This window comes from Labrus mixtus, chromosome 24 (assembly GCF_963584025.1).
Source record: "Labrus mixtus chromosome 24, fLabMix1.1, whole genome shotgun sequence".
NCBI classification, from domain to species: Eukaryota; Metazoa; Chordata; class Actinopteri; order Labriformes; family Labridae; genus Labrus; species Labrus mixtus.
In genome coordinates, this window is record NC_083635.1 from 6,330,826 (window position 1) to 6,357,668 (window position 26,843).

The 26,843-nt window shown below is 44.1% G+C and overlaps 1 protein-coding gene across 17 annotated transcripts in view; it reads left to right on the forward strand.

The window, feature by feature from the left end:
• Positions 1–17,186, forward strand: part of LOC132959405 (mitogen-activated protein kinase kinase kinase kinase 4-like) — a 39,602-nt gene extending 22,416 nt beyond the window's left edge. The window contains exons 14-32 of one of the 17 annotated variants that reach the window (XM_061032364.1): positions 42–128; positions 363–890; positions 2,130–2,279; positions 3,597–3,860; positions 4,551–4,651; positions 4,937–5,076; positions 6,013–6,107; positions 7,982–8,160; positions 8,354–8,483; positions 9,504–9,797; positions 11,135–11,252; positions 11,518–11,685; positions 11,789–11,932; positions 12,148–12,282; positions 12,376–12,476; positions 12,567–12,716; positions 12,806–12,965; positions 13,059–13,198; positions 13,556–17,186. In XM_061032364.1, the coding sequence (XP_060888347.1) occupies positions 42–128; positions 363–890; positions 2,130–2,279; positions 3,597–3,860; positions 4,551–4,651; positions 4,937–5,076; positions 6,013–6,107; positions 7,982–8,160; positions 8,354–8,483; positions 9,504–9,797; positions 11,135–11,252; positions 11,518–11,685; positions 11,789–11,932; positions 12,148–12,282; positions 12,376–12,476; positions 12,567–12,716; positions 12,806–12,965; positions 13,059–13,198; positions 13,556–13,639 (3,168 nt within the window). In that variant the 3' untranslated portion in view covers positions 13,640–17,186. Of the gene's footprint in view, positions 1–41; positions 129–362; positions 891–2,129; positions 2,280–3,596; positions 3,861–4,550; positions 4,652–4,936; positions 5,077–6,012; positions 6,108–7,981; positions 8,161–8,353; positions 8,484–9,503; positions 9,798–11,134; positions 11,253–11,514; positions 11,686–11,788; positions 11,933–12,147; positions 12,283–12,375; positions 12,477–12,566; positions 12,717–12,805; positions 12,966–13,058; positions 13,199–13,555 lie in introns of all 17 variants that reach the window. The other 16 variants (XM_061032367.1, XM_061032363.1, XM_061032368.1 and 13 more) reach the window with 16 other exon arrangements.
• The last annotated feature ends 9,657 nt before the right edge of the window (positions 17,187–26,843 follow it).

The window sequence follows — 26,843 nt, forward strand, 5'->3', positions numbered from 1 at the left end:
GTATTTTACTTGATACACTTTTTTGTTGTTGTGATTACCAGGAATACATCAGACGTCAGCTGGAGGAGGAGCAGAGACACCTGGAGATGCTGCAGGAGCAGCTGCTGCGTGAACAGGCCATGCTGCTGGTCAGTCACACACAGAAACACCACACTAAATATAATCAAGACTTTTGTCTAACCTGCCAGTGATTATTACACTAAAATGAGTCTTTAACAACAGATACAAATGGCTTAAATATGACGTGTGATTACATTTAAGTTACTCAAGTGTAAATCAGGATGATTGGGTTATTAATGCAAAAGTGTTTCTGTATTAATGTGTTTTGAGAAAACGAAATTAAAAGGTGGCCCTGCTTTCAGTCAGGCAAAGGCAGGCTGCCGTCTCTTTTCTCCACCTTGAATCAACCCAAAACTCTGCAACAGGAGTTCAAGTGGCGAGAGCTCGAGGAGCAGCGCAAGGCCGAGCGGCTCCACAAGCGGCTGCAGCAGGAACAGGCGTACCTGCTGTCGCTGCAGCACGAACCCAAGCTGCAGCCCGGAGACAAGACAAAACCCCCCTCAGACCATCACAAACCTCCACAGACCTCCACCCTGCCCCCTGACAGAGTCCTCACTGCATCCCCTCAGACTCAGGTCCCTGACTCACTTCCTGTTTCTGCAGCCAGAGGCTCTTCGGCCCCTCAGACGCTCCCTTTGGATAGCTCTAAATCTCAGGCTTCAGTTGCAGAAAACACCGACACAGATGAGACCTCCCCAAACCAGCTCTCAGACTCTCCCAGCCCCCCTCAGACTGACAGCCCCCCTGACTCTGAGCCTCCCCAGGCAGAAGGTTTGGAGCCCGACAGGCCCGCAGAGGCTGTCAGTCATCCTCCTCAGCCTGTCAGAGAGGTGAACCTCCTGTGTCGACCGCTGCCTGCTCTTTTCCAGCTTCTTCCTCTTGCTTGTCTTCAGTGAAAATAGAGGTGGTGCGAGCAGCAAATACTGGTTTTCTTTATCCTTATCTCTATTTATAGCTTCTACAAGAACATTTAACCGTACTCAGAGGTCTGGATTTTGATGGGTTCAGAGATTCCTCTGTTATATTCTGTTAAGCATGCAGTGGCATTATTCCAAAGAAATTAGTTACAATACAGGCAGTCTCAGTCGGACTCTTTTAGATAAAACATAGCAGGCTGTACAATGGAGAATGGACACCCACAGACTCCCAACCAGCCTCTTCGTGTCTCCTTTACTCTCTTTTGGCACTAGCTCTCACTTGCACTGTTGCCGGTCTCCTTGACTACTAAAACCATCTTAATGTTTGGAGTATTTGTGTCTTTCTTGGTTTTCCCTGAAAACAGGGGGAACTTAAGTCAAGTGTTAAAATAAGCAACAGGAAATCTTTTAGACTTCATTCTAAAATCGATTATTTTAGTTGTTGTCACCCAAAAACTAAAGACTTATTTCATTTAGAACTCCGTAAATTACAAGTGATAGGATTATCTCTTGATCTACGGTCGCCGACCTTCAATATAACTCTTCAACGTGGCTGTTCTGACCCACAATGTGTGTTCATTGGGCCGTTGCATGTCGATGGCTGAGGCCCAGACTAACATGCAGGACACCTGAGCAATGTTTCCTGTCATCAACAGTGTCATTAACAACATTCTTTCCCTACATGTTCAAGGATGTGTTTGTTTGCAGTGGTCCTGTCTGTACCTCCGCCTGTGCACATATACCTGTCTGTACGGCTGCCTTTGACAGGCTTCAAGCATGTTTTATAGAAATGTCAGCAAATGTCAAAAGTGTGTTCTGGGTATGAAAAAACAGTTCCTAATAGGGGAAAAATATCAGAAGAAAACAAGGAAATGGGAACCATTTTTCGTTCAGTTTAAAAATGGCTTATTCTGGACTAAAAGGTGATTCCAGTTAAAGATGGACCTTTTTTTTCCACAACTTTTCTTTCTTACAAATACGGGTTTAAATGGGAAATGCACTTTCAGCTACTCTCTGATCAGTGCTCTTAATTCATCTTTATGACAGTTACTTAAAAAATTAAAAGAAGTTCCCTAGTATTCGATTATCTCTATTTCGTATTTCCCCTGATCCTTATCCCGTCTATGTCCTGTTCCTTTTCCCTCATCCCAGGCTGACGAGCGGTACCGTAAAAACATTCAGGGTTCCCCTCAGACCGCCCCTCCTCCCAAGCAGCCCCCTCTGCCTCCCCGTTCATCTGAACCGTTCTCCAACGGCGGCTCCTCCGAGGCGTCCGCCATGCACCGCCCCATGGAGCCTCAGGTAACTCGTCCCTCCTTTCTCCTCTTCTGACCTTTTTTTTTCCTTTTTTCTCCCGGTGCTCTCGTCCTCCCTCACTGTCAGACTTATGTGCTCAAACAGCACAAAGCCTCTCACCCAGTTGGACTCATGTCTGAGGTCTTTGTCCTTCTGTGCCCACACAGTTTGTGGAGAAGAATCTAGTCTGAAATGAAGCTCATTACAACATGTTTTTAATCCGTGTTGAGAAGATGATTATTTTCAGTTGGCCACAATGGAGAGCTGACAGTGAAGTTCTTCATCACTGATCTATTTCTGAACCAATCTGTAACTAAATGTGCAATATTTGTATGTTTTTTAGAAAGGAATAATTGAAACTTTGAATATTTGTAGCCTCATATTTCTTTAATTTAGTTTTCTTTGCAATTCAAGCATTTTTTTCCCCTTCATTTTTATTTTTTTTGATAAAGCGAGTCAGGAAAGACCTTTTTTCTGGCACAGCTTCATCATTTGGCGAAGTTACTGTCCAGGAGGAATTAAAGGCTGACTCAGCTCGGACTTCTTCTCTCACTCATAGCTAGAATTGCAAACTATCTTTGAAACCCCACCGCTACAAACGGTGTAAAACCCATCCTATATATGAATGCATTGGGATTTAGGAAGCACAGTCGGATCAGTCGCACTATCATGCAAAACTCTTCTTCTTTTGCCTGCTCAGCGAACGCCAACAAATTAATTTCTGCAATTGCATCCATCTCCAAACTAATTGGACACCTGCATCTAACTCTTTTAATAACAACAGGCTACGCAATATTTGCTCTGAAAACATCCACCACCACCATCAAAACTGAGAGCAGTGTGACATTATGTTCTCTTTTCAAGATGTCGCTGCGCTAGTGGAAGCCTGTTGTAGCAGCTCCAAATATCTTCATCAAGGAATGATAAAACACTATATCTATCTGAAGATAACGGTCTCACCAACATCTCTTGAAGCACTCCAGTTAATGTGTTATCATAAGATATTTTACGGATTGGCTACATTTATATTTACTGATATAATTCTTGCTAACCCTCAGCAAGTAGCAAATAATAATTTTTCTGATATGTTGTACTGTTCCTTTAAGCATTTGCATGAACCTAAAGCCCAGACGGTCACTCTGCGGTGAACACATCATCATGTTGTTTTGTGCTTTGTATGTATGCATGTGTATAAACTTAAAACCACGCACATCTTCCCTCATGTCTCACTGTGTTGTCTGCTTGTTTCACCTCCCCTCCCTCCCTCCTTCCCTCCCTCCCTCCCTCCTCCTCTTGTCCCCTCCCCCCCTCACCCCTCAAAAGGTGCAGTGGTCCCACCTGGCTGCTCTTAAAAGTAGCAACAGCGCCGCCCCCTCTCCTCCTCCTGCTCTGCCCGTCGTCTCTCGCTCCCAGTCCTTCAGCGAGACCGCCGGCGTCGCCTCTAATTTTGCACAGCTCCACCTGCGCTCCCAGGACCCCCACCATCACCACCAATCGCCCGCACGCACTGACCCCCAGCCCCAACCTCCCCTCCACCACCCTCATAGACTCGAACACCAGGCCAGCAGTGAGGAGGTGCCTCCAAAGGTAAGGCGCCCCCCCTCCTTCCCCTCTCCTCTCCCTCATTCACGCCTCCTCATGCTGCATTAATTCACTCATCAGCCTGTCTGTGTCCGCTTGCTGTGTTTGGTGTTTTTATTTCACGTCAACGTAAACTCTCCTGTGAAATTAAACCTCCTCAAATTTGAAGTGAGATGAACTTGATCTTGAAGCCTTTCTTGGAATAAACATGAAATTTAGAGATTTTAAACATACGGGTATCTTTTTTTAACTCGGTGTGCTCTTAGTTTGAAGGTGGGTTGTTGCAAAGGTCCGTCTTTGCTGCTCTTGTACCATAATTCTCTAGTAGGTGATGCATTACTCTAAAAATATCCTCCCTGTGCCCGACTTTTCAAAGGAAACACAATACAGGTTTATTAAGTTTAATTGGGTTTGCTCTCTTGTTCTGCCAGAGAGCTTCGCCTAGCGACCACACTTTAATGTTGACAGTAATTTCCAATATGCTCAATGTTCCTCAGCGAGAAAATGAATAGTTTCCTTTTGTACTCGTCACATTTTAAATGTATTCATATTGTTTACACTTTAAAGGGTAAGTATGATCATGCTGCAGGGAATTCTTTTATTGCTGCAACACCGGATTCCTGAGTCTGTTATCTAATAAGCCGATGTTTTTGTTGTTATCACTGTGTGAGAAATCTTTGAATCTGTCTCCTTCAGGTCCCAGTGAGGACAACATCCAGGTCTCCAGTCCTGTCACGCCGAGAGTCTCCTCTTCCCTCACAGCCCGGGAACCAGGGTGGACAGAGGAACGCTTCCGGGTACGTAAAGACACCTCCAAATTGTGAAAAATTGGTAAGGGGGTGTTGTCATTAATTTCTTATATTGCCAATGCCAACACCATTGTGCAGAATTAGAAAAAACAGCTGTTTAGTCTTTATACACTGCATTGTTTTATATACTCTTGCATTTTGTATTTTGGTTTCATAAAGGATCTTTTCTGTTGCAAAGTGTCAAAACTCGAAAGAAATCAAATGAAACACAACAAAACTTAAAAATATTCTGTATTATCGTGTTCATGTGGCGTTCTTCTTCTCTTGTGACAGTAATGTGGAGCAGCGCCCCCTGTGGGACCGAGTGGAGAAGCTGCAGCCTCGGCCCGGCAGCGGCAGCTCGTCTGGCTCCTCTAACTCCAGCTCTCAGGCCAGTCCTGGTGACCGCTTTAGGCCACGCTGTGAGTCCCCTGGTACTGTACACGGCCCTGTTTCACTCACTCTATGAACTGACACGACTACATTATTATGATTACTTCAAAAACACGGTTCCTAATCATAACTGTGCATTGCTCTCTGCTTACACTCCAGTTCTTCTTTTGCTCATTGTTATAGAAAATATGAAATGTGATTCAAATGGGGAGTCTCAGTCTTGTTTTACATGGTCTTTGTATTCACATATTTTGGGGAACAAACACTATAAACATGAGCTCTAACGGCTACAAAGCCCCCACTGCACCAATCGGCAGATCAAAGTCCATTAAAAGTTATTTTTGTTTCCACTGAGAGCTGAAAAATATAAAAAATTTTGTTCCAGACTTTAAAACAAAAAAAAACTGAAGAAGCTGATAAAGTTCTCTCTCCAAAGCCGCCTTACCCTTTAAACGAAAACACAATTTTTTGTTGAAAAACACAGAAGTTGCTGATCTACCTCTGCCTCAATCGGTTAGTTTCTTCCAAGTGGAAAATGTGGCCAATGCCACAAAAGTCACATACACACCCATTCAAAAAAGCCTGTTTTTACAACAGTAAATTAACATGTTTTTAGCCTGGTTCAAAAAGCGAAATAGGTCTGATTAGCTCATGTCTTGACAGGGGGTGAGTTTTTTTTTTTGATAACTTTTGTGTTTTTAATTCATGAAGGATAAGAGTTATTCCCAATAGGCCGTGTAGCTGACCTGACTTGCAGGCGAGCATATCATCTGCGAATAAGTGAATTAAATTAAAATTAAAGTGAATTTCTTTAACACCAAAGAAAACTTTGAAGCCATTAGTGCCTGTTTTCCTGCAGCTGAGTGAATAAATCTACTGAAGCATTCCCCAAAACATTTTGTACCTAAAGAGCGAACCCTTTTTTTTTCCATTCTGTTTCCCCTCACTTACGTTTGTTCCTTTTGTTTGCCTCAAAGCTTCCTCCAAATCTGAAGGATCACCTCTCCAGCGTCCTGAAAACATCCCCAAAAAACAAGATGAAAAGAACGTCGCCCGGCCCACTCGACCAGCTGTAAGTCCTCTGTTTCTAAAGCCCGGGTGTGACTTGTTTGATGCTGAATAGATGAAAAACTGTTTCTTTTTCTCCATTTTCTACTACTCTTATTATTCCACCACCTGGTGTGTGCAACCCCTCATGAATCCGATGGTTCGTGATTGTTGGGGAACCTCTTAGGGTGACGCGGTAAGCTTATTAAATAAGATCACACAATCGCACCTTTGCAATGCTTGCACCATTGCCCCACTCATTGCATCATGTGATAAAGGTTTGCAATGAAAGAACTGGACTATTGCCTGTGAATTTTCCCCCCTTTCCCCGTGCCTGCACAGTTCCTTTCCTCTCTGTATTGCCTGGAACGTAAACAGTTAACCCTCTGCAGCAGCCTGGATTTAAGTGCGGCCACATTTGAATGCAAACACACACCTCGTGTTTCCTTGTACTTGTCAGAGTTGCTGCTGTTCTCACCTGGCTTTGTTGCTGGATAAACTGTGACCCCTGTTTTGTTGAGTATGTCATGATATATCCCTCCGCCCCCCTTTTGCTCCTCACTGACCTAACAAACTGCATTATTAAGAGTCTGCAAGGGAGGACAAGCCGAGGGCAGTGTGGTTACAAGACGAGGACTCTGGAGGAGTCGGCTCTGATCTATGGGATTAAATTCAACTATGATGTGATTATTTGATTTTCCGAACAATATGCAGCCCTTCAAAAACTGCATCAAGTTAATTAAACTATCTGAGCAGGCGAACCAAGCTTTGTAAATGGACATATTATTCCTGCATTACTACATTTTCCCTACAGTTGTGTCTGGGTGAAACATAACTTTCATCTTTGTCACTTTTTCTGAAAGTTTCATGAAATATTTCAAGGCTGCTACTTAAACATTAAGGCTGCGTTCACACTGCGTGCCTCAGATCTGATTTTTGTTGGTTTGGCTTTTCACATGGCTTTTTAAATGTGGCCCTTTATCTGAAAGGCGCTCGTAGCTGATTAGATTGATTGAATGTTACTTGTGCTGTTCACACATGAAAGCATCCGACCTGAGTCACACAGGAGCAAAAAAAATCAGATTCAGGTGATTTACGCCTGCAGTGTGAGCGCTGCCTCAAATGAGTCTGTCATCAGGAGCTGATGGGTGGAGCAGGAGGAGGCCCATATATGACTGAAAGTCATTGACTTGTGGGTTGTGCGGTGACTCCCGACTGGCGACCATTTGGTGCATGTCACTCCCCCCCCCCCCCCCAACCCTCTCTCTCTTCCCCACATTGCCTGTCTCGCATCAGCTGTCCTCTCTCATAAAGGAAGACAGTCACGAAGATCGCACGTTCACAAAACAGTAGCGTCCAAGAAACTCTAACTTTTAATGTGAAAATGTTTTAATCACTATTTGTTTGGAAGGAGATCATCTAAGTTAAAAGCTACAGATGAAAACTTTGTGTGGTCGCTTAACAAACAAAAGGTAGTCAAGTGACGGCGCTCGTCGACTTTGGGTCTTCTCGACTGATGATTTTAAAGCGAGACTTTTTTGGTCTGAAGCCTTAAATCGCATCACTGTAGAGTTTGTAACATCTAGACTGGTGGAACGGTCTTTAGTTGGAGAGAAAGGTACAGACGATGTTAAAATACACTGTATGCCAAATGCTTTTTACTTCTCAGAGGTCTGAGAGGATGCAGGCAGATGTTAGTTCATAATAAAACGTACAACTAGAGGAGGAATGACTCTAATTATTGCATGTCAAAGGTAATTCCCTAACATGCTTTCAGTATTGGAATCTTTTGATTTGGTCGATGCGTTAAATGTATTCAAGAAGTCATCAACGTGATTCTTGCAAATGTATCCGACTTGAATTTTTCTGAATTCTTCTTCTTCTTCTTCTTCTTCTCAGGACCTGACCGCTCTTGCCAAGGAGCTTCGTGCTGTGGACGACGTGAAGCCTCTCCACAAAGTCACCGACTACTCCTCCTCCAGTGAGGAGTCGGGCACCACCGACGAAGAAGACGATGAAGAAGTGGACCAGGAGGCAGGAGAGGAGTCCACCTCTGGAGCTGAGGACTCACGGGCTGGGTAGGTAGAGGATGCGACGATGTTGTTGCCTCACAGTCCTCTCTGTCCGTCTGTCGCCTTCATCTTGCTTTTGTTTCCGCTCTTAAATCTCACGAGTATATTGGAAAAAAAACATCAGATATTCTGTCAGAGCTTTCATTGCTGCACGGCTTCTCTGCATGTCTGTTAACGCTGGTCTGGTTACGGACGTCAGATATCCCCATGGCTTCCGCAGGAGGCAGAGCAACGGCGAGACAGAGTCGGCTAAGACCATGCTGGTCGAAGACTCGGAGAGCGACCAGGCAATGACACCCTCCAAGGACGGCACACTCGTCATCAGACAGGTAAGCAGAGAACAAGGAACTGGGTTTAATGGGATTGCCAACCTTTTACCTTAACCACAGACAGTATATCAGAAGTGGAAGGGGCCGTTGTGATGTCACCCAATGGCTTGTGGACTGCTATTTGGAAGCCTTACACTTGGCGTTTTGCCTTGGCCATTCCAGTTCAGCTACAGAGACCAAAACTGTTTCAGTACCAGGCGGTACATGTGTTTGTTTCTGCTGTGAAAGTAGGCACTTTTTTTTGCACTTCCGCATCTGGTTCGTGTTTATAACATGGGAGGTTACCACTTGCTAATAACAAAATGTAACGGAAAAATGAAACTCCTTCATTTTTCTCCACAGAGTGTCTTTCAGTACAACCTTGAGTTTTCGGAAAACTGAATGTAAAGAACCTCTTGAAATGTCTTTTTTTTTTTTTTCAAAGTGGGACCAAAATATAAAAAAACGACGATCAGCATAAGTTGAAGAAGACTTTGAACTAGAGTTTGAAACCATAGAAAAACATTTACTCAGGTGAAGAGTAGGCTACTAGACTTCTATCCAATCAGACATCTTTTAGCAATAGGTAGAGACGCCCCCTACTGGCCATTAGAGAGATGGCACTTCCATAATGACGACACTTTTCAGACATAGAGGCTGCAAACCCGTTTAAAGAAATGTTGTATTCTCTGTTCTTTGTCTCTGTAATGTATCCTCTCATTTTCATTGCTTTGTGTGAATCACCGTGTCTTTTTTCATATTGCTGTTATCATTACAGTCTCTCAAGTTTACTTCTCCAAATAGGTCATTTAATCTTTTAGATGGATACAGATTACATTTAAAGAAACCTGCACATCAGACCAGAAATCAGGCTTACTAGTGAATATGCTTTGACATGCAGGTACAGCAGTGATGGATGTAAAGAATATCTTGTGTTGGTATTGTTAAGAATGTAAAGCAGCAGAGTAGCAGACAAACACTCCTCTACTCCTTCCCTCCATCTGCTTGCTCGAGCCCAAGTGTTCCTCTTCTTGCTTCCAGAGCACCGCTGAAATAAAGCGGCTGGTCAATCTCTCATCCTCCTCCTCTTCCTCGGCTGGTCACGGCCACTGCCTGCCCCAACCCCCTGGCCACGCCCTGCCGGAGAAAAATGGCTTTGCCGGTCGCATACATCACCTGCCAGACCTTATCCAGCAGAGCCATCACTCCCCTTCTTCATCCACAAACATCCCTCCCTCCTCATCCTCCTCATCCTCCTCCTTCCCCTCATCATCTATCCATCCCAGTCCTGCCATGTCCCCACAGACCTCCCTGGAAATGTTCACTGCCATAGAGGTATGTCACCCCTGACAACTCCGGGACAAACAACCGAGGGATGGACCTTTACAGAGTTTACAGGCTTAGACATGTAGGAACCTTTTTTTAGATTGCTATTGAAAGTATCTACAGTAGTCATAGTCTTAATACTAACACCCAATTCTTGAAATCTAATTTTTGGGGTTTTAAATTCAGACCCCAAATTACGGGGTTACTGAAATACCTACATTTCCTTTCAGTTGTTTTGTTGACTTTGATGCGTTTATTTGTTTATTTGTTCCCACATTCTCCCTAAGCATGATGCAGATTTTTTTTTGGGGGTGTTAAGCAGCATCAGTTAGGTTTTCACCTCCATCTCTAAGCCTGTAAATATTTGATGTCGGTCCCTCGTTGTTTCTCGGAGGTTCTCTGCCTCCTGTCCTTGCCCTTCCTGGTTTCACTCTGGCTCTCCTCTGCCCCCTTCTGGCCCGGCTGACACCTGCTTCCGAAATCCTCTGAGCACCCTCACTTCATTCACCGCACTGTCTCTCTGCTAACACTGGCGCCTCCTGGTGGTGGAACAGGGTCATAGCATGGAGGAAACTAAACCAGAGCATTTAACACCTTTTTTGGGGTTGAAGTGTTCAGTGATGGCTTGTCTGGTGTGATCACGAGGTGGATAATACACTTAAAATTTAAACTGGAATGAAAATCTGAAAGCATGCACGACCTACTTAGAAAAGAATCAAAAGTCTTTCATGTTGATTCTCATAAATAACAGCCTCTTTTTCAGTCATCCTGCGTTTACAGATGTGCTTATCTGGAGCAGCTTTTCCTCTCACGGTTCACCCTGGATCATTTTCTTCAGCACATTTCTTGTTGTTGCAACATGTTTGTCTTCTCTAACAATGTGTCTTCGCTCTAACAACTCAACTTCAGAACAACTAACACAACTGCACATCGTGTTTCTTTCCCCCCCCCCCCCCCCCCCCCGTTTGATTTGTTACAAAACTTGAGTTGCAGTGCGAGCTTTGTTTCCCAAGTGTCATAAAAATGTCATACATTTTTTTTTTTTAATGCCCCCCCGAGGTAAATTAAGAACGTAACTGAAAACTGATGTGAGGCCTGCTGTTTTCCTTTAACAGATTTGTGCGTTACAAATCTTTTTGTGTAAAGTTTAAATTCTGGGCCCAATATTTAAACATATTTAGGTTTTAAAGGACTAATGGGTACAACAATTTTGCAAGAGTTTGCTTCAGTTTGCGGCCTTGAACAAGGGTGTAATGGTCAAATGACTTCCTGTGTATGAAACAAAATACAGAAGTAAGTGCAGAATGAAAGCCTCCGATTTGTAAGCGTTTCTTATTTTCTTTCAGTCCCAGTCAGAAAGCAACTCCATGTCCAAACACAAGTCTTCCTCTTCCTTCACTCCCTTCATCGACCCGCGTCTTCTTCAAGTCTCTCCATCCAGCGGCAGCTCTCTCAACAACATGGGTAAGTCGACGACTATGCACCATGCGGGTTTTTAAACTAGTCTTTCCAGCTCTGCTCCGAGTTATTGTTGCAACCTCGGAGTGGAGGTTAAAAGTCATGTTGTGCCGTGTAGGTTAGAGTGTTTAAGGTATTTGAAGCGTCCTGAAGTGTTCCATGTTTAACAAGAACCAGAGTGTTAATAAAATGAAGGACAAATACAGATACGTTGTTTATTCGGATGCTTCCGGGCCTGACCTTTTTATGTCCTCTGTGCCCCTCTCAGCAGCGTTTGGTCAGGACGGACGGCTGGCGGACCCGCTGAGAGCCGAAGCGTCCCGCAAAGGCTCGGTGGTGAATGTTAACCCGGTGAACACGCGCCCGCCGAGCGACACGCCAGAGATCCGTAAATACAAGAAGAGGTTTAACTCTGAGATCCTGTGTGCTGCACTCTGGGGTAAGAATATAAAATGTAAAAAAAAATTTTTCATAAAAAACTTAACTTTGGAGGGTTTTTTTTTTTTTTCTTATGTTTTCTTGTATTTCTGTGTTCGCGTCAGGAGTCAACCTGCTGGTGGGGACGGAGAGCGGTCTGATGCTGCTGGACCGCAGCGGCCAGGGGAAGGTTTATCCCTTGATCAACAGACGACGCATCCAGCAGATGGACGTCCTGGAGGGACTCAATGTCCTGGTCACCATTTCAGGTACATTAAATACGCTGCAGATAATTTAGCTCTCTAGAACAAGCCAAACGCCGTGTTCTGCACCTGCCTTTCCAACAGAACTCTGCATCACTCTTCATCCCAAATCGCTCTTTAAACGCCGCGTCCGCAGTATAATGCTTGTATAATATATTTAATCACTTCTCGGGAATTGCAAACAGGTCTTCTTATAATGCGACCCCCTCCTCCTCCTGCAGGTAAAAAGAACAAGCTGCGGGTGTATTACCTGTCGTGGCTGAGGAACAAGATTTTGCACAACGACCCTGAGGTGGAGAAGAAGCAGGGCTGGGTTAACGTGGGCGACCTGGAGGGTTGTGTCCACTACAAAGTCGGTACGTCACTCTCTCGCTCGCTTTAACGAGGAAAAAGAAAATCTGCCTAAAAGCAGAACCTGATGATCACACGCGTCTGCTTTTGGATTTCAGTGAAGTACGAGAGAATAAAGTTCTTGGTGCTGGCCTTGAAGAACGCTGTGGAGGTTTACGCCTGGGCGCCAAAACCCTACCACAAGTTCATGGCCTTTAAGGTCAGAACACTCACATAATGGCGATGCTTTAAGTCGTTTTTTCTGCTTAATTTTCACCTGATGAACTTCTTTGTTCTTGCTTGTTTTCAGTCTTTCGGTGACCTGGTGCACAGGCCTCTGCTGGTCGACCTGACGGTGGAGGAAGGTCAGCGGTTAAAGGTCATCTACGGCTCCTGCTCGGGCTTCCATGCCGTGGACGTGGACTCCGGTGCTGTTTACGACATCTACCTGCCCACACACGTAAGCGCTCGCCACGTCATCTGAATCGGCGTCCGATTTGCTTGTCGTGCCGTTCCCTCTCCTCATTCTTCGCCCTGTGTCCCGCTCAGATCCAGACGAGCATTCAGTGCCACGCCATCATCATTTTGCCAAACACTGACGGGATCGAGCTGCTGGTGTGTTACGAGGACGAGGGCGTCTACGTCAACACCTACGGGCGCATCACCAAGGACGTGGTGCTGCAGTGGGGCGAGATGCCAACGTCAGTGGGTGAGTGGTATCTCCTCCTCAGCATTCACCACGAGTACCCCCTAAAGAAACGGTTTAATGGATCTTCTCTGTCGTGACCCTGTGTGTCCGCAGCCTACATTAGGTCAAACCAGATCATGGGCTGGGGTGAGAAGGCCATCGAGATCCGCTCGGTGGAGACGGGACACCTGGACGGCGTTTTCATGCACAAGAGAGCTCAGAGACTCAAGTTCCTTTGTGAGAGGAATGACAAGGTGAGAGCGTCCCAGCCTCTTTCCTCCCTCCTTTGTTTCCTATCTCACTGTAAAAAAAAAAAAAGATGGTGGATGAAGCGACGGACTCCGCTATATGACGTTATAATGAGAACATTTGCCTTCATATGAATGCGATGTGTAGTTTGAGGGAATCACAATATCATCAAAAGAGTGGAACATACTGGAAAGTAAAATAATACAAAAAAAAAGGGGGGGACATGAAATGTAACTTTTTCTCTTTGCTCCGTGTCAGATCGGGAAACACGGTGAAAAGTAACGGAGCAGCGTCGACCATACGGCGGCCGTAAAGCTCCCTTTTTTTATTTTTATTTTTTAACCTTTGTCCTCTTCTGTCAGGTCTTCTTCGCCTCTGTTCGCCAAGGAGGAGCCAGCCAGGTGTACTTCATGACCCTGGGACGCACTTCCCTCATGAGCTGGTAGCCGACGTTCCTCCTCCTCAGCAGCAGCAGCAGCAGCAGCAAGCCGACGTGACGACCACACCTTAGCAGAAGACCAACAGAAGACGATTGTGACTATGACAGACGACTGATGAAGAACAAAAAAAAAAAAAAGAAGAAGAGAAACGCCTTGAGCCTGAAGCGGAGAGAGAGCAGCTTCCTTCCACCTGCTCGGTTGAACAAGATCGGACTGTACTCCTGAAGAGAAGCGAGGGACTGGGGTGTGGGCTTTTGGGTTGTTCTCACCTTAACCTTCGAGCCGATCGCCCCTCTTCCTCTGCTGCAGGGGCGCGGGATGTGTCGCCTGTTGAAGGTAAATCTTTATGTGTCATAGTTAAACTTTGCATCGTGTATGTGTGTGACAGAGGAAACACTGAGCATGTGAATAACTGACGATTAGAGGCTAAACGCGCCCGTTGCTGTATCGAAGAAGGCCAATACTGTACACGTGTTTAGTCCGGGTTCTGTTCAGGTAACTCCTCCTCTTCCTCCCACGGTAGATTCTCATGTTAACACTAGTTCACAGTCACCGTTCTCCTCCTTTTAAATAACGCCTGACGTGTAAATCTGCCTCCGTGTCTTCACTTTTTTGCCTTCTCCTCCTCGAAGTGAAGATTTTTTAAGGGACCTTTCTCGATCCATAAACAAACAGGGTACTGGATATGAGCTTGTACATACTAACTACACGCCTCACGTACTGTAGGTGATGTCGGACAGATGTAGCCCTGTTTATGGCAGCATGTTGCTTTGGTGTTATCGACACAGATTAGCCCCTTTTTCTCAGACACTGTATATTTTGTATGTGACTCGCTGCACACGGATAAAGCAGAAGAAGAAAACTAGGAAATGGAAAAACAAAAGAAGGTTCATGACATCGTTTTGAATCTCGCATTAAAGGCCTGCGGTTTGGTGCCGCTTTAAGTGAAGTTAATGGAGAAGAAAAATACCCACAACAGATAATCTAAAAAGGCCCCCGCTGCTACATCAGTTGCCTGATGTCACCGTGCAGATGTGGGCGTCTCAAAGATAAACTGGCATTGATGTTGATGTTTTCAAACAAGAAAACAACGTTGAGGGTGATTTAGAAAGGTGTCATCATGCAGATTGTCCAGCAGAGGGTGCTCTAACCTCAAAGTTTTCAACACTCTCAGGACTGTCTGCAGAATATGAAGCAGGGAATCCAGACGACTGGATGCACTGGATTAAATTGATTGACGATGCATCATCGTGTTGAAAAGGTTGTTTCAATTCCAGGTCAAAATAAACTGGCGTCAGCTGCATTGTGGGTAATCTTTCTGCAAACCTTAGTCCTTAAAATCAGTCTATGCCAGGTGTTCGTCTTGCTTTTGTTCAACAGCACGCAGCTGAGAAAGAAAACCCTGCTTGGTTGAAGATGAATAAAACTTATCTTTGAAGTGTAATTGTGCAGTTTGTCCAGCAGAGGGTGCTCTGACTCCGTGTTTCACAACGCTCAGGACTGTCTGCAGAAAATGCAGCGGTGATTCAGACGGTTGACGCACTAGAATTGAATGACACTGCACAATAAAAACAATTCGTTAGAGAAGTTAAAGGAGGCGATGTTCTGAGTACCTTTTGCGTCGATATATCGTCGCAAAAAGGATTTAAAAATCCTGGTAGAAATACCTAAATCGTCTGCACTGGTTCGCAGTGGAATCGGTCTCTGAAATCCCAAATCGTCGGGTCAGGTTGTGCAAGATATACCTTTGCTTTTACATGCAGCAGTGTCTTGCTTATTAAACCTAAATCAAGCTCCTTTTTTGTCCCCAAAAAGGTAAAAACGACATAAATAGACGTGACCAATCAGAGCAGGGGCAACAAAGTTTCTCAGCAGATCAATGCATCAGTGGCTCAGATTACAACTGGCTGCAGAAATGCACAAAAAAAACAGGAAGATAACACACATATTGAGATAAACAAAAACCATCATTCAACATTATATAAAGAGCTATTCACTGTGTTTGTGTATTTTTAAGTCAAACATGAACTACTACAGCTAAGCGATATCTTCATTAACTTTGATTAAAAAAGGCACCAAAGTGGAGCTCTGACGTCGTGATTCTTCCTGCTTTGTTTTAGTTCTCGTTGTAAGAATGCCGGACGTACACGTTGGTGAGTTTTAAAGGAAAGATCCACCACAGGTATCATCAATCTGTCGTTCGACTTAGGGCTAAGGATTTACTTTCACATAATCATCGTCTTGAAGTCGTCAGATTCTGTTTTCTTTTTTTTTCTCTCTCTACTGGAAATATAAATAAACACACCCAGAAATGTGAGCCGCGCCGCCGACAAAAACAAAAAAGGTGGATTTTTCCTTTAATGATGAGTTGTAAGTAGGGCTAGCATAAACTGTGAAATAGCAGAATTAGCAGGTGGCCGTTAAGGTAGCATGGACGTGACTGTAAGGGAATGAAGGCAAGTGTGCAAAGAGACAGAAGATTTCACATCCACAATCATCCAACTCTTTACAGTTGCCTTACAAGGATCTCAATACAAAACCCGGTTTAGCTTTTACTCGTTTTTAGTGACGTTTGGATTCATGTGTACTGTAGGAAAACTTGAGTCAGAACCAGCCATGTGATTCAATTAATTCTGGGTTTCAGGCCACAAGTTCAACTGGACCATATTCTCATTTTTTACTTCCATTTCTTCCTTTTAAAGCCCAAAACGACATGTTAATACAGTCTCCCTCCTCTGTTGAATCAATCCTGCAGCTCATGTGCATGTATGAATGATAAAACCCTGATAACGAGACTCTCCTTTCCCCCGTTTAAACTCTTAAATCCTGCTCTCGGTACGGGCGGTGCCTTCACTGTCAAAGCTGGGAGCTGCAGAATAAAGGAAAAAAAAAAAAAGATGCATTCACTGTCTGCGAAGAAGGCAAAAAGTCACTCGTTCTAATAGCAGTGTTACAAAACCACTTGAGACGGCGCGGACTAAGCGGCATATTTTTAACTCTGACTTAGTTTTTAGTCTTGTTTCTGCAATTTTTATTATGTAACCCTTCGGATAAGTATGCGACTGCAGTGGTTTTTAAATTGTAATGCACACCTTATGTTGAAAATGTTTACAGAAGCAATTGTTTTGTTAAACCAATGTGCATCGATATGAATATTTATGGTTTATTTTGAGGGCAGTTTCTCCCTGTTTTTTGTATTTTGTATTATTCCCTTTTTGTACTTTCATTTAGACGTTTGTGTACAGGATTAATCAACTTTTTGCTCACCACGTTATGAATTACACAAGTCTCTCGGGTGTGATTTCACCAATTCCTACTTCCTAATTCCTCCTGCATTAGTGCACAGTGTGCCCCTGGCTGCGTGGCAGCGTGGATCAAATGTTTTCTACCACCAGGTGCCAGGTGACATGTCCCCCCCCCCCCCCCACCCCCTCCCTCAAACGTCTCTCCGCCATGCCTCTCTAATTTATGTCCTCTCTGTGTGTACTATGGGAATTACTGTATTTTCCTGAAGGTCTTTATTTCCATTGAATAAAATCAGAAGTAATTTACAGTGTCATGTCTGTGTTTTTATTGTTTTTATTCAAAGGTCACTTGTTCTCCTCCTCTTCTTCAGTTTAAATAAGTCTCAGAGCTCCACAAAACTTGTCTGTGAAGTTTCTTGTTATAAATCTACTCTGATCATGTACAGTATTTGATTATGCCTATAAACCCTTCTATTTCTTGATTTAAGAAAGAAAGGCTAGTGGACAGAAGAATATACTTTTAAAAATCTTAATTAAAAAAAAAAAGTATTTTTCTGACACCCCACATTCATTGAAATTTTACTGCGAAAATATATTTAATCACAGCATCACAACAGGATGATTCCTTATACTTTATATTTATGTTTAACCGTACACTGCTGATGTAAACTTTAGATTATGCATCTTTGTAAAACTGAAGTCAAAATCAAATCATATCCAGTAAGAAGAAAGCCATATCATTGAAAGGATCAGAAAGGCACATTTACCAAAGAAATAAATACATCAGTTCCTAATTTCTCCACAGGAGGGCGCCGTAGATCACATCACAGAATATCGCACTTCAATCTACCTTTTACATCGTAAAAATATAGTTTGCCGAGTTTAAGTGTCTTTTTAAGAGTTGGGATGTGTTTTAGATAAATGATTCTTTTTTTAAAATTAATTGTCGTTTTGTTGAAGCAGGCAGGACAGTGCAGTACAACTTTTTATCCACATGTGGGCGGTAATGAAACTGCTTGGACGCTAACCGCCATAAGAAACCTACGAAGAAGAAGAAGAAGAAGAGGAACCTGCAGTTTCCGGTTTAATTTCGGTTGTAAATTCAGTCAGAAGTAACAAGGAATATCTCTTTAATTAAACTCTTTCTCAACAACAAACATAGTTTAAAAAAAAGAGACATACAGTTCATTCTTAAAAATGATGAGTATGGCAGGAGATATCTTACAGATATTTCGAGCATGAAGCTAGTTAACGGTTAGCGTGGTGTTATGGTTAAACGAGTGACCGTGCTATCTGGTGACTTTCATCCGACTGTACCGCTGTACTCAGCAGTGCCCGTTGTTGTGTTTTTCATTCAAATGAATAGAAGACGTGCATCAGAGTCTTATTTGTGCAAACGCGACACAACAATTGCTTTGCAACTTTTGTTTTTCCGTTTAACTACGACAACAACAGACGGATTTGGCCGGAAGTCACTAGATAGCACGGTCGCTGGTTAAATCTTTACATCGTTTTTTCCGCTACAAATTGCTATTTTATATATTTTTCACAAACTAACAAAGAAAATATGTAATGGAAAATGTAAATTATGCAGATTATTTCAGATTTGACATATACTTATAACGTAAAGCTATCTTTAATATTCGTTTTAGTTTTATTTTTGGAAAGGAAGACCGGAAGTCCCCCTGTGCTCCTCTCTAACTTGACGCAGCTTGGCTGGGTCACGCTGCAAACCAGCCGGATGTTTTGCGTCGCCAGTATGTGATGGGAACGTTTTCCTCATTTTCTGTCACGAAGCTAATCTTGCGGCTCCACGCAGGTGAGTGCCCGTTCAAAGAGGTCCGTTCAGCGGGCTGGTTTGTGGGGGGGAAGCTGCAGGTTGTTGTGGGTGAAAGCTGCAGAGAGGTCGTGACGGTGGTGGTGGTTTGCAGTGTCCGTGCACGCCCCTGCGCGCTCCCACACAACCATAATATAGTTCTCTGTACATTGTGGTCCCTTCAACAGGCTGGAGACGAGGATGCTGCTGGTTTGTTTATCACCAATTTGACCACACATGCAGCTGAAACTGCTTTAAATCATAGGAAACGTGTTTTTTGTATTCTTGCTTTGGAATGATAAGGCCTTACCAAAACATAGGCTTTCACTGTGCGCCTTTTCTCCACCTGTCTGGTGTTTTATTTGAATTTACTCGTGACAGCTGTGTCTGTGCTGCACAATGCCTTGTAGTGGCTCCCAGAGGATCAGGATCAGAAGCTGTCCAGGCTTGAGTTTAGAGCTTGTGGTGGGCAGGGGGAGGTGGTGTGAGTTTCAGCAGCTGTCTTTTATTCCATCCATCTTTCCTGACTCTTAACTTTTAGTTTGGAAAAACCTTTGCCAAAAAAAAAAAAAAAACAACAACCCCTTTCACAGTTTTAAAGCCCTGAAATAGTTCAGTTAACCCCTTTAGATATGGAGAATACTTTAATCAGATTTAAAGTTCACATGCAGAGATATAAAAAAAAGTCACTTTAATTATGGTTTCAAACATCTGACCTTAACTCTTTGGCTTCCCACAAAGGCTTTTTATTCATTTGAATGACAATTGCATGCAGCAGACGCACGCGTGCTGCCCTGATAAACTAACTTAATCTGTGCTGGATGTTATTTTGTGTGTTGGAAATGCAGGGGTCACGTGAGAGGTCAGATGGGCAGAATGTCTCCTGCTGTTACCTTGATCGCTTGTGTAATCCCAGTTAGTGTTTGTTTTAAGCTGCCAGATGGGCCTGCTGCTGAAATAGCTAAAAAAAAAAAAAAAATTATGATTGATATGCAACAATTTAGCTGATTATTTAATAATTGAAGTCATTTTTTTATACAGACATTGCATTTTTTTGCACATTATTGTCGCTTAAAGAGTCAGTAAACAGGAAACCCTGTTTTTGACAGTGGGTGGAAAAAAAAGCTTTTCAGCGAGTTACTTGTTTGTTTTGTCACAAGCCTTAGATTAATCGCTTGAGTTTCACAGATGTTAATTTTGTTCGCGCCGACAACAGCCCCCGATTTTAAAGGAGAAGAACTCATAACAATATGAATGAAAGAGGCCTTCTGTGTGTGTTTTACAGCTATGACCACGCAACTCTTCTTAAAAGGCTTTGTCGTTGTGTGTTTTTATTTTTTTAGCAGCCTATAACATTTAATGTCTTTTGCAAATCATTTTTAAACCTGCCAGATTTGGTGTTGTGGTAAAACATCTATAAAACGTTAGTCTTCAAATGTTTGCTGTTTTTAAGTCATTTTTAAGCAAAACTATAAAAAAAAAACTTTGTTGTGATTGTTGGTGATCTAGTCAGGATTTTTGTATCCAACTGTTTCTAGACTTCCTGTTTAATCAAGGAAATAAAAGTCATCTAAAGTTAGATGCGGTGGCAGATCAGGTGACACAGAAGCTGCAGGATTCATTACGCGCTGGAATCCGTGCGGCTGCGTCTCAGAATGCCTCTTGCCTTTTTAAGCTTCCATTCATCCTGCGTGCATGTGTTATCTGTCACCAGAAGCGAGGAGAAGGCTGCTCCTGTTGCTTGCAGCAGCAGCAGCAGTTGTTTCAGAGCAGCACACACCTGTTTGTTTGGACAGATGGTGGACACAGCGCTCTTCTGTGTGTGTCTGTGTGTGCTTTGGATCGTGTGCAGCCAGCTCAGCTGTTGTTTCTCCTCTCAGCGCTCTTATCTGAGCTCGCACGCTGACTCGGAGCACGTCTTTATTTAATCAGGCTGTTGTGTTCCTGCTGAGACACTAAAGATGATTTAAAAAAAAAAAAAAAAAACGTAGATTATTTGGCAGAGAGCGACACTGAAGCCCCCTGACACCACAGATTCTGGTTCCTTTTGGTCTTATGCTGAAGTTTCGCTGCCAAGAAGATTATGCTGATTTTTTTTAAACTCTCCGGTGTTGATTCAAATTTAGAGGCTTTCACCTTTTTTATTTTTTGATTTACAAACCTAACAATGCACATTGCATCAGGTGTTTTCAGACCTTCAGGAACTTTTTCATAGTGCCAGGAACTGTTTGAACCCTCTCCCCCTTTTTATATTCATTCCGCGCCGTAGGAACTGTGAACTCTTACTTTCTAGAACCCGTTTAGAAGAACCTTTTTTTTTTTTTTAGCTCCAGCTTCCCCAGTAGATCACATTGCAGCCAATCGACTGGAGCGACTCTAAACGTTTGTGCCCCGAGTCTATCAAGATGCCTGATTTGGTGGTGCGGGAAGTGACATGATATGTAAGTCTGGATGTCTTTATTTATGTGGATGTGACTTTAATCTGTCATTCACACACGAGCTCCGTCATCACATGAAAAGACTGGAAGGCAAAGATGTGTGCTTCCGAGTCATCTGCCTGAAGTGTGCTGCAACAAAGAGCAGCACGTCCCCTCCTCACACTCTTAAGGCCGTAAAACTTTTTGATGTCCCCCCCCCCCCCCCCAAAACACTCGCCCTTTCTCCTTTTCAGCACCGCCGCACTCTCATCTTTCCTCCTGCGCTCTCTTAAAGGCCACGCTGGTCTTTCAGGCGGCCTTTTCTTTCTGTTTTCACCCCCTCCGCACTCCCCACAAAGACAAAGGCAGGAGAGTGACTGTGGCGCTCTGCAGCCAGGTGTTCTCCATTGCTGCCCTGGGCTGTAATAGCCCCGGCCCTCACCCTGCAGCTGCCCTCCCCAGCCTCCCATTGTGTGGCTCTATTGTTAGGGCGCCCACCCCTCGTTGATTCATCGGCCACACAGGGGACGCCCTTTCAGACTCAGGAGTGTGTGTGTGTGTGTGTGTGTGTGTGTGTGATGGTGCACGGTGAGTACGCGTGCCTTGGGGAAACTGGGTGTTGCACGCCTCCTCCTCCTCCTCCTCCTCCTCCTCCTCCTCCTCTTCCTCCTCCTCCTCCCTCTCGTCGCTGCACCTCATTGTAAGCCCGCTGCGCTCTGATTGGCGGAGCAGCAGCCACTCTAACCGAGGGAATGGCTGACATTGTTGCTCCATCTGTTGTGCTACTCATTGTCCAACTTGTCTGCTTCTGTGGTTTAAAAAAAACAAAAAAAAAACAACCTCTATCTCTGGAGGAGACACAGGCAGCGAGGACGAGGCGGGAGCTGGAAGCTTAGCTGTATCATCTTCCTCGGATGCTGTGGGAACTTTTTTTTAGACTTTCTCTGTTTCACCTGCTGCGTCTTCTAATCTGGTTTCCGAGGATTTAAATCTGCAGAAATGAGCAAATCTACCCCCCTCTCCTTTATTGTGTGCTGATCTTTTAGAGCCTGGTAAGTGTGACGGCTACAACCGGACTTATGTGTAAAGTAACTCTTGATTTTGGACTGATTTTCAATGTGCTGTTTGGACCACATTTTATAATACAACTTTTTCCCCTACCTGCCTCTTTTTATACTCATTTAATATTGCAGAAGTATAATAAGCCAAAAACACTCGCGGTATATGCTTTTTTTTTTATTGTTGCCTTTACAGAAAACACTTCAAATGTTTCAGATAAAACCAAACGTTCAGAAAGCGCCCGATTTGTTGTGAAAACGCCAGAGAAAGAAATATTTAATTCTTAAAATGCGACTTGTGTCTCAATTATATTTCAAATGTGCTGAAATGTTCTAAATGTCAGAAAAAAGAGAGGAGGAATATTTTCTTCAGCTTGAAGTTAGTTTGAATGAATGAATATGAAAGATCAGAGGATGAAGATATTTATTTCTTGGTGGGTTGAAACATGATTGAATCAGTCTCTGTTTCTGACTTCATTTTTAACATAAATATGTAAAATGTAAATCCAGAAATGTTCTCCCCAGTATGTTGCTGATGGCTGACACTAACCCTCTCCTGTATCATTTGAAGTGATGCAAAGGAAACTTTAGCTGCAGACATTTGGCAGGCTGCATAAATGTTTGAATCACTTTTTTTTTTTTACAGAACTAAAAACTTCACTTACATGACCTGAGATTCCCTTCAATTAAAAAATGCATGATATTGATATTGTGGACAAAAGCTGAATCTGTCTGAGTGGAAACACTCAAAATCTTGATCTTAGTTTGAAGAGTTTTTAGCGATGAGGTCTCTGAAGTGCAGATTTACATTTCTTACCAGCGTGATCCTCTGTTGATATAAACTTGTGTTGGAGGGGGGAGGGGTTGCTGTTCTGTCCTGAGAGAGGAGTCACAAAGAGCGGGCTTCAGATTTGGGTCATATGGAGGACGACGCCAAAAATGATCTGGCTGAAGATGTTAGTCTCAGAAATGTGTGTGTGTGTGTGTGTGTGTGTGTGTGTGTGTGTGTGTGTGTGTGTGGGTGTGGAGGGGAGACACCAGTTACGAGTAGCACTCAGTCGACATCTGTTGCCCCTCTGCTGGCGGGGAAAGCCGAGCGCGCTCTTTACACACACACACACACACACACACACACACACACACACACACACACACACACACACACACACACACACACACACACACACACCACTTCCCTGTATCCACAATAAAGATGCAGCATGACTCATACACTGAGGACACACCATCAGATGTGAAAGCTACACACACACACACACACACACACACACACACACACACACACACACACAGTATTCCCTCATTATTCTGCCCCCTGTCTTACTGTAAGTTTTGCACAGTTACAGGCTGCAGATACACAACCAGACAAACCCCTCCCACCCCCCACCCCCCCCCCCCCCCCCACACACACACACACACACACACACACACACACACACACACACACTCTTTGTGCACAAAGCTCCCGTATACAAAGAACTGTCTGTGTTACATATTCATTACAGCCTCCATCAAAGCCTGCACTGCTGTGTGTGTGTGTGTGTGTGTGTGTGTGTGTGTGTGTGTGTGTGTGTGTGTGTGTGTGTGTGTGTGTGTGTGTGTGTGTGTGTGTGTGTGTGTGTGTGTGCTGTGTGCTGTGTGCTGATGTTTGAATGATGCACACTCTCATCCTGCAGGTCTGAGATGTTGTGATGAGGTCACTCTGCCGTTGGTCCGTTAAGACTCAGGTTCTCCTGGGACCGAAAGCGTTTTGTGTGTGTCTTAGACCACACATGAAGAACTTCACATTTGAATTTGAAATCTGATTTCTAGCTTTCTCCACTGTCCTGTCTCTAAGTCATAGCATTCCCCCAGTAAACATTTTCCTAATGACTTTATGGTCTCAGTTATTTGATGCAGCATGATGTTCATTTAGAGCTACCACGTCAGGAGAGACGTGCAGTAACGTCTCGTCCATATGTGGCCTCCTCTGGCTTCCAAAAACCAGGACGACCTCATTCAAACTCCGGTCTTGTTTGCGTCTTGTAGGAACAGGTGGCGTGATTTCAATTCATTTCTGTCTCGCTCCTTTGATACCCGTGTGGTCGTACGATACTTCTTACCTGGAGACGGGGGGGGGGTTAACGTCATCGTGCTGAAGCCGAATGAAGTCAGACCGCAGAGAGACGTTATTCTACAGAAAGTCCAGGATGTGTCAGGTGGATGTGGAAGGTGTGACTCACCCTGTGACTTAGATGTTGTGTGTTTGTGCGTTTTTTGTTCGTGTGGACACCAGGGTCCCCGTCCTCATCACTCCTGGAGCTCTTGGGGTTGCCAGTGAGGCACGCTTAAGCCCCGCCCCCTCCCCCACAGCAGACCTTGTTGTATTGTGTTGCTTTGTGTGTGTGTGTGTGTGTGTGTGTGTGTGTGTGTGTGTGTGTGTGTGTGTGTGTGTGTGTGTGTGTGTGTGTGTGTGTGTGTGTGTGTGTGTGTGTGTGTGTGCGTGTGTACGCTCAGTCTTGGCGTTTTTTTCGAGGCTGAATGCTTTCAACAGCTGTAGCTTAGCAACAGTAGCCTCGTTGCTAGGCAGCTCCTTTTTCATAAAATGCGAACTCACTTCAACCCCGCCTCACTCCCACCCACCTCCCCCCTCCCCACCTCCCCCCCTCCGTCTTTAAGTCACTTCCACTTCCATCATGTTTTGTTCAGATAACAGGGCTGAGAGATGTTGTCTCGGTGGAGTATTTATTAAAGTACCATCATGAAAAGAAACACAACAGAATGTGTTTTTAATGCCGCAATGCAAAGCTCATAACAGCATGAACTTTGCCGAGAGTTAAAACCTAAATAATCTGGTTTAAACCTTTTTACGTAAGAGGTCATTTTTATGCAACTGATTTGAGCGTCGTCTGTCGTTCCTGCGCCGCCTTCAATCAGTGTCACTTGTTCCTCCTGGAAAGCGAGACTGCAGATTTCTTCATCTGAATTTAAAAAAAAAATAATAATAATCAGACGTGCTTAATTCTAAATTAAGAATACAACAAAAAAGTTCCGATATGTGATTTGACGTGGGCAAATTCATACAAGGTGAAACATCTGCGTAAGGTGGGACATTAAAACCATTCGACAAAATCATCCACATGAAGAAAGCAGAATATAAACGACAGTAGAGCTCCAGTGAAGCATTCACTTTTTTTCAGTTTCTATCTACATGTTTAAAACTCCTTTTGTCAATGTAATAGTTTAAGTGTTTGAAGGAACACGATCAAATTGAGTTCATGATCTGAATCAGACGTTTTGTTGATTGTTCAACAGGAGCAGATATAGAAATGAAAATACAGATAAAGACGCGCTGGTGGTGCAGCGGTCGGTGCGTGAGCCCCGTGTGCCGAGGCCGTTGGTCCGAATCCGACCTGTGGCTCCTTTGCCGCGTGTCGTCCCTTGCTCTCTCTCTCTCTCTCTCTCGCCCTGATTTCCGACTCCAATGTCCTATCTCTCCAATAAAGGCACAAAAAACCCCAGAAGTACATCCTTAAAAAGAAAATAAACCTGTGGGTGAAAAAAAGAACAGATGTACGTTTTTGAGAACATTCAGTCTCTCTCTCTCTCTCTCTGCCCTCTTTGCTCTCTCTTTTTGTTTGAGGTTTTTATTGAGTTATACCAGCGTTTTTGATGTTGAATTCAGTGTTTCCCCAGTCCCCCCCCCCCCCCCCCCAACCCAGGGAAAGAAGTCTTTTAGGATACCTTTCCAGCTGTCATTAAAAGCAACACCAAGATTCCTTCAAGTGTTTGTGTCGGTGTGTGTCCCGACCCCCCGACCCCCTCACCCCCCTAAAGCTGTAAACCTAGGGGGAAACACTGGAATTGTTAACATTATTTTTTTTGTATTAGTTTCATTCTGTGTCAGTGTGATGGCACTAGGAAATGTTTTCTTTCAATGTGTATGAATAACTCCACAAGAGATTGATTCATTCCTTTGAGTTAGCAGGAAAGTATTTGGATCCTGAAGCAGACAACTTGGGTCAGACTCAGCACAGACGCAAACACTGTGGTTATCTTTTATGTGGCTGTACAAACCTCCAGTAAACATTTGTCACTTTGTGTCTTGAGATCATCATCAGCCATTCAAGTGATTGTCAGCCAGTTACTTTCATTTTCTCGGGGTTCACGTCTCATTCATGTTCCTGCGGTGAAACCTTTTCGGCGTGAGTCAGATTAGCCTTCACCAGGTCCCGTTTCCTCGGTGTCTAAATGCACTTTGTTGATTGGCTCGGGTGGCTGCAGAGCCCCTCAGTGTTTTAATGAATGACTCCGCCGCCCCACTGGGAAGCAGCATATGGACCTTAATTATCAGGTTAGAAAAGGAGGGGGAAGGGTCCAACGGCTAGGGGCGAAAGGCTCGCTGCCTCTGTTTTTAAACCGTCTACCCTCTGCACCCCCCCCCCTCCCCCCCCCCCCTCCCCTGGATTAATGCGCTGTGGCGTGGCCATATAAAACCACACTGACTAAAAAGAGGGGTCCATTAATTAGGCTGAGGGGCCCCATCGGCTCTGTGTGTGAGCCAGACTGCGCCGCGAGTCCTCGACTGCCCCCAGACAGGCGGTAAAAAACACGGGACGAACCGTGTGAGGATGGCTCAGGGAAACATTTCCATAAGAAGTAAAGGTGACAAGATCG